This window comes from Notolepis coatsorum (assembly GCF_963971535.1).
Source record: "Notolepis coatsorum genome assembly, chromosome: 6".
Lineage (NCBI taxonomy): Eukaryota > Metazoa > Chordata > Actinopteri > Aulopiformes > Paralepididae > Notolepis > Notolepis coatsorum.
The window spans coordinates 120004115-120012504 of NC_140170.1; the positions used below are offsets into that span (position 1 = coordinate 120004115).

The 8390-nt window shown below is 40.8% G+C and overlaps 1 protein-coding gene across 1 annotated transcript in view; it reads left to right on the top strand.

The window, feature by feature from the left end:
* LOC311229906 (keratin, type II cytoskeletal 8) overlaps positions 1 to 8390 on the top strand; it is a gene marked incomplete at both ends in the record, with an annotated part of 30238 nt that overhangs the window by 20404 nt on the left and 1444 nt on the right. The window contains 3 exons of the mRNA XM_084315974.1: positions 134 to 277; positions 437 to 513; positions 5269 to 5315. Coding sequence (XP_084172100.1) covers positions 134 to 277; positions 437 to 513; positions 5269 to 5315 — 268 coding nt within the window. The remainder of the gene's footprint in view (positions 1 to 133; positions 278 to 436; positions 514 to 5268; positions 5316 to 8390) is intronic.

An 8390-nucleotide genomic window follows, 5' to 3' on the forward strand; every position in this document is an offset into this window, starting at 1 on the left:
TCCATCCATCCATCCATCCCTCAATCCATCCATCCATCCATCCATCCATCCATCCATTTTCTTTACACTTTGGGTGGCTTTTAGTCATTGTAAACGTGCTATATAAATAAAGCTGACTTGACTTGACTTACAGCGTGCTGGTCTGGAAAACCAGCTGGCTGAATCTGAGGAGCGTGGGGAGCTGGCTGTGAAGGAAGCCAAGGCCAGAACCAGAGACCTGGAGGATGCTCTGCAGAGAGCCAAACAAGACATGGCCCGGCAGCTCCGAGAATACCAGGTGGGTGACCTGGAATTGAATTTCACTGTAGTGTCTTATCAATTTATTTTTGAAGGAATATGTTGCAGTATTAACATAGGATAGATGCTTGATTGGGGGGACACCAACGATGATTATCTCAATATAACACTGTCTGTCTATGTGAAAAATCACCCTCAGGACCTGATGAATCTGAAACTGGCCTTGGACATTGAAATCGCCACCTACAGGAAACTACTGGAAGGAGAGGAAGACAGGTGAATGAGTGAATGTGTGTGTGTGTGTGTGTGTGTGTGTGTGTGTGTGTGTGTGTGTGTGTGTGTGTGTGTGTGTGTGTGTGTGTGTGTGTGTGTGTGTGTGTGTGTGTGTGTGTGTGTGTGTGTGTGTGTGTGAGAGTGCGTGCGTGCGGGGTGTCAGGGTAGGAAATTAACTCTTAAAACAAAAACAAAATGTAAAGGCCCTGAAATTGGGTCAACAGGTACAAAATATTCCCATGGAAAAGGGTTGTTTGACACTATCATCATAATCCTCCAAAGGATATTTCCTACCTTGGTGTGTAGTGTTGGAAGGCTTGGGTGAGATAGCACTAACAGGCTTGTACACAATCTCCATCCCTGAATATTATATTAGGCTCTTGACTGTAAACAAAACATAACTGAAACATTTCATATTCACTACAATTTAAATACCTTTAAAAAAGTAATAATTTTACAATTATTATTATTATTTTTGTATCTACTTTTTCTCCCCATTTTTAAATTTTTTCTCCCGTCCCCAATTTCATATTGTCCAATTCTACCCTCCACTGTCTCGGACGTTGTTAGGCCATGCCTCCCACAAGCCGGCTGCAATGTGGACGAAGCCTTGCATCACGTGTCCCCTCCGGTACTCGAGGAGGCAGCCGTCGCATCTTTTCACCTGCACAGCGAGATCTCTCAGCGGCGAGGGTCTGCGTGGGAGGGACACGCCGCCCTCGTCGCTTCCTGATTCTACTGCGCAGGCGCACCAACCGACCTGTAGGAGTCGCTGTCAACAACGTCCGATCCCCACCCACCAGCTTCCCACCCCCTAATACTGCCAATTGTATTAGTATGAACGACCAGCCAAGCTGGTAGCAACGCCGAGAGCTGGGCTTGAACCCAGTATCTCCTGCGTTGGTGGCGAGCGCCTTGCCCACTGCGCCACCTAGCCGCCATTTTACAATTATTTTAATATAGCACTTAGAGTGAGTATTTACCCCTCTCTCACATGACAGCAGTACTGTATGTATGCTTTTGCTTACATAGGCTACTGTGATACTGAAATAGTCAATAGTAAAAAAAACATACATATAATTTAACAGTTCTATCCTATTTTATTTATGATAAGATAAGATAAGATGTTCTTTTATTAATCCCGTTGGGGAAATTCAGGGGTCATAGCAGCACAGTGGAGGGGAGGCACAGGCAGGGTAATAGAAATGACAATAAAATATAGAGAATAAAAACATCAGATAGAAGGTAAAGAACAAGATATGACTCAAAACAATACAAAAATAATGGTGTCTGCTTTGTATACTCTATCCATAATAATAATAATAATAATAATAATAATAATAATAATAATATAATAATAATAATAATAATAATAATAATAATAATAATAATAATAATAATAATAATAATAATAATAACAACACAATGTGCCAGAGTCTGTGCAGAGTTCTGTAGTTAACACTTTCAGCGCCAGCCATTACCCTTATCCCTGTAGCTAATGCGCCAGCTTTCCATAGCCTATTTTCACTGTACGTCACTATGTTTGGAGAGCTATATATATATTCTATATTATAGCTATGGAGACAATACTATGGTCATTTGACATTAACTATCTCCTGTCCAACTTGCAAAAAAGAGATAATTTTCCACATACGTTCGCACGTTATCCCGTGGTGAATATTGTATAGTTTAGGAGTGATCTGGGCTAATTCCTGAAAAGCTGAGTTATAGGGCGCTATGTGAATTTGACTAAAGTCGTTGGCGTTTCTCGCCTGGACATGCTACTATTTCCAATTCAAATTCCAATTAGTTTTTTGATGCTCTGATCGTCATCAACGGTATAGTTTTGAACACCACACACGCTGATCAGCTGGATCGATATGAAATCATTGTAGGATCAAGGTGGAATTGACGTCAGATAGTCCTTACCTTTGATCGGGGGTATCCCAAAAATAATATTCCAATTGTCTGATTGCAATTTCCAGTATTGGTGTCCATTGGGTCCCCGACATAATCCGGCACAACACATGCATAGAGGGGCAGGGATGCGTTCCAATGTGATCGGGTGAACCGCTAGGCTTGCCTGGACCAAAATTCTGCACCCGGAGGGGTTTAGATGTAACACACGGTGTGAAATAAGGTTTCAAAGGGTGGGCGATACTGCCACCTAGCAGGATGCGGCCGGTACTGCACTCTCGGAATCTCAGAATGATTTCCTATGGTAACACCGAGGTCCGTGAACCTGTAATGAATTAAAAAAATCGAATAAAAGAAAAAAGGATCTAAAAACCATGGCGGCCAAAAACGAGTTAACTCGTCCTTGGCGTTGAATGTGTTAAGAGTCCAACAGTTCTAACATGTAAAATGTGCTTTATGACAGCTGGGAGGTGGTTTAAACAGACCTTGTCAAAATCTACCCAGGAAGAGAACCGATTTACAAACATAACAGGAGGGTTGAGAATGGCAATCCCACAGTTTAAATGATTGTGGTGGAACCCGGAGAGGTTAATCATGCGCATGGTCAAATCTTCATGATTGATTTGACAAATTTATTGTTAAAACATTGCTAATCAATTTATATCAAGAGTTCAGTAGACAACTTGATTTTCTCTGGCCAGGAGAAAGGCTCAGGCAACACACACCTCATTCTGTGAGTTTGCCTTTTAATCTTTCTGGGGGAAAGGGGGGCGGGGGAGGGACAACCAACCAACTTCTACAATGATGAAAAGGATGAGATGTAGCTATAATAAACAATAATATAAATGATGAAAAGGACTGGATGTAGCTATAATAGACAATAATATAAATGATGAAAAGGACGGAATAGCTATAACAAACAATAATACAATAAACAATAATATAGGGCGGCTGATTGGCGCAGTGGGCAAGGCGCTCGCCACTAACGCAGGAGACGCTGGGTTCGAGCCCAGCTCTCGGCGTTGCTACCGGCTGGCCGGTCGTTCATACTAACACAATTGGCAAGTGTTAGAGGGTGGGAAAGCCGGTGGGTGGGGATTGGACGTTGTGGACAGCGACTCCTACAAGTCGGTTTGGTTACGCCGGTGCGGCGGAAGCAGGAAGTAGCGGGGGCAGCGTGAGCCTCCCACGCGTTACTCCTCGCCACTGAGAGTTCGAGCTGCTGCTGTGAAAATATGCGACAGGCTGCCTCCTCGTGTACCGGAGGGGGAAAAAAATAAACAATAATATAAATTATGAAAAGGACGGGATGTAGCTATAATAAACAATAATATAAATGATGAAAAGGATGGGATGTAGCTATAACAAACAATAATATAATAAACAATAATATAAATGATGAAAAGGATGGGATGTAGTTATAACAAACACTAATATAGTAAACAATAATATAAATAATGGATGTAGTTGTAATAAACAATTTTATAAATGATGAAAATAACAGGATGTAGCTGTAATAGATAATAATATAAATGATAAAAAACAGGATGTAGCTATGATAAACAATATAAATGAGGAAAATGATGCGATGTAGATGTAATAAACGATAATATAAATGATGAAAAGGACAGAATGTAGCTATATTAAACAATAATATAAATTGTGAAAAGGATGCAATGTAGCTATATTAACACTTTCAATGCCCAAAACGTGATAAGACGTTTTATCAGCCCAATGCCTGAATGCCCACGACGACAATTATCGTTTTCTTTTTTTATTAGCGATCTGAATTCATATTTCATCAACCGAGTCTCCCGTTGGTATGCAGCCCCTGTAGGAGCTCAGATGTGAAAAAACCGCCCCCTATCGTCTCCCAGATGGTAATGCACCCTTTTGGAATGGACTCAATGAAAATGGATGAGAAAAGAAAAATCCGGAATCCACATTTTACTTCTCAGGCATGTAACCCGAGCCGATCGGATTCATTGTGGAGCCTCAGAACAGCGTGGAATACATATGTACAGTATGTAGCGTTGGATCAATAAAAGCGATAGATTTTTGGAATGGCGATCAGGAATTGGAATGATCTTTTTGGAGAACATCTGATCTGAGGTAAGGAATCTATTTTACAAGTCTTGGGATAATCAGAGTTGTATTCGCTGAGATCTCAGCGTTCGCCCTATGTGTGTGTGTGTGTGTGTGTGTGTGTGTGTGTGTGTGTGTGTGTGTGTGTGTGTGTGTGGGCGATCGCTTTGAGGAAATCAGAGAATCGATTTTTCAGATTGCCTATATAGCGCGTATACGTACACATATCGATAATCTAGCGTTTATTTGAAAACTATTCATAAATAGGCAGAAAAATTACAACGTTTTTGTGTATTCTAGAATATTCCAGAAAAGGGCGATTATCATGGAATATTTATATTTTCCTTGAAAACGAGGGCTTTTCAAAATGCTATAAAACGAAAATGAACCGATAAAAAAACAATCCGCTTCGACAATGTTGACTGGAAAACGAGTCATTGATAAGCGACGGGAGATTAGACACATAATTTAAAACATAGATTAGGCGTTATTAACGCTAACATTGAAGTGGATGGTGGGCATTCAAGTGGTAAATCAAGATTAAGCTTGGGCTTTGAAAGTGTTAAACAATAATATAAATTATGAAGAGGATGCGATGTAGCTATAATAAACAATAATATATAAATGATGAAAAGAATGCGATGTAGCTATAATAAACAATAATGTAAATGATGAAAAGGATGCGATGTAGCTATAATAAATAATATAAATGATGAAAAGGATGGGATATAATAAACAGTGTCTCTTCACCTGCAGACTTGGACAGGAGTATATTCTGAACATCCAATCTGTCTCCAACTACAGTAAGTACGCACTCAGTGATTGTGACATGTTGTGAGCACCAAACTCATGGGAAATGTCATTTTAGAAGTCAAATAGAGGCCTTGTACAGAATGTTTATGTAGTTCTCTGTCTTCCAACTTAGCTGCCTGTAACATAACAACCATTGTTTTGTAGATGGCACATAATAATTTGGTGTCTTATTATTGGATCTTGTAAGTCACACCCTAAAATATAATTCACATGTTATTTCTATAATAGTGTATAGTTCAGTTTAAATTTGTGAAAAGAGTCAAGAGTCAATAGTTTGTAAGCTGATTAAACACATATAATGTTCATATTTAAAAATGGCATATCAAATTTAATCGGTTATTACTCAAGTGCAAATGGGAAATAGTGTTTCACATTCGAGTCTAATTTGTTCTAAAATATTTTGCCCCTATGAATGAAAACTATGAGAGAGAGATATAGAGATCGAAAACGCTTCACACAAGTTGTTTCACAATCTTTCTCTCTCTCTCCCAGAAGCAGACGCAAGTTATTCTTTTTTAAATATCATCATAGCGTATGTTTTTAAATGTGATAAATTATTCATCTACTGTATGAATAGTTTTCATTGAAATTATTATGATTAACCGTACAGACCTAGATCATGAGGCTATTGAAACTGTTTTTGTAGAAATTCTATTTGAAAGGGCTAAATCTGTTCTAGTCGGCACAATTTACAGACCGCCAGACCAAAATGGCTTTTATGATGTGTTGGATGCGTGCTTAGCTGGAGCTGAGGATGCAGAAATTATTCTTATTGGGGATTGGAACACGGATATGCAACAAAAAGATGCACCCGTCTTCAAATCCTACAATAGGTTTTGTGATCTGCACGGCCTCAGCCAGCTAATCACACAACCCACACGTGTATGTGAGTCAACTCAGACTACCATTGACCTCATCCTGACCTCTGACAAGTCCAAGATCGCCAATAAAGGGGTTATAGCATGCGGGTTAAGTGATCATTATATGATATTCTGCACCCGCAAAAAGCTAAAACAAAAGGCTGGCTGTCACAAAACAGTCACATCTAGAGACCTCAAAACCTACTCTAGCGAGGCCTTTAACCTTGAACTGGAGAGTCTGGACTGGTCAGATGAGCTCAATGGTACACTGGTTGAAGAAACATGGCTTGGCTTCAAAACCAAATTTTCAACGATACTAAACAACATGGCCCCCCTAAGAACCACCAGGGTAAAAAATCGCGCTGAGCCGTGGATGCACACTGAAATACTGACCGCTATGAAGACCAGAGACAGAAAATGCTCTGAGTTTCGTAAAAGTCAGTCAAAGCTTACCATAAGCACGAGCAGTGAACTCCAAGCCCACGTGACTGAACTCAAACTGGAAAGAAACAGACTAAGAAATGACGTAAACTCCATGATCAAAACAGCAAAAAAAAATCATCTGACAAAACCGAGGAAAACAAAAACAAACCATGTGAACTTTGGAAATTACTCAATAACCAACTAGGCTGCAGTAAAAAACTTAAAACCAGATTCTCAAACATAAACATAAAGACGGACAACACGCTCATCACAGACAAGCTGGATATAGCCAATTACTTAAATAGTTTCTTCACAAACATAGCCACAACACTGGTAAACAAACTACCCTCCCACTCAGGGCATTATGGGGTAGAACACATAGTAGCATACTACAAGAACCTAGGGGTCCACAAAGACGACTTCAAACTGGAAATGGTAACAACAGATGAGGTACTCAAAAAACTGAGCGCCCTCCAACCTAACAAGGCCACTGGCCATGACAACATCCCCTCCAAATTCCTCAGAGACTCACCCCAGTCATCACACACATAATAAACCTCTCCATAAAACAGGGACACGTCCCCAAGGACTTCAAAATTGCGAGAGTAACACCCCTGCACAAAAAAGGCAGTAAATTAGCCCCAGGCAACTACCGCCCTGTTTCTATCCTTACCTCCATCTCGAAAGTCATGGAAAAAATTGTATACGAACAGGTCGAAAAATATCTCGCGGAAAGAAATCTAATCTACGAATTCCAATCTGGCTTCAGAACATCCCACTCCACTGACACATGCCTTCTCTATTTAAACGACCACATCAAACAAGAGGTGGACGCGGGCAAATACTGCGGCATGGTCATGCTGGACCTACAAAAGGCCTTCGACACTGTCAATCACACCATTCTGATTGACAAGCTAAAAGCAATTGGTTTTGATAGTCTATCAGTGAGCTGGATGCAATCCTACCTGGAGGGGAGAGAGCAGATGGTGGAGGTAAACGGTACCCTACCCCCCCCCCCCTCACAGTAAGCTGTGGTGTTCCACAAGGAAGCATACTAGGTCCGCTACTGTTCCTAATTTATGCAAATGACATGTCGTCAGCTTGTGACTGCAACTTGTTCCTGTTTGCGGACGACTCAGCCCTGCTGGTCTCTGACAAGAACAAGTTACAGGTTGAAAAAACCCTCAGCTCGGAACTAGGCAAAATCTGCATATGGCTCGCTGATAACAAACTATCATTACACATGGGCAAAACAGAGTCCATTCTCTTCGGTTCAAATAACAAACTCAGCAAGACCGACGGCTTCTCAGTTACAGTGGATGACAATATTGTCACAAGGAAAGAAGATATTACCTACCTGGGTTCAATCCTAGAGGCAAATCTTTCCTGTGACAAAATGGCATCCAATGTAATAAAAAAAAAGTCAACCAACAAACTCGATTCTTGTACCGGATCTCCTCACTGGTAAACAAGAATACCCTGAAGACTCTGGCAGGAGCACTCATTCAAGGGTACTACGACTATGCTTGCACCTCATGGTACCAAAGCACCTCAAAGGCGCTAAAAACAAAATTACAAACATCTCAAAACAAACTGGTCAGACTACTGCTTGACATTACTCCTAGAACCCACCTCACCCCTGCCCACTTTGACAACCTAGGATGGCTTACACTACACGACCAAGGTACCCATGTACATGTCAAAATACTTCCCAAAGGTCAGTGAATACCACGATCACAACACCAGAGGGAGCTCCACAAATCATGTTAAACCCAGATTCGG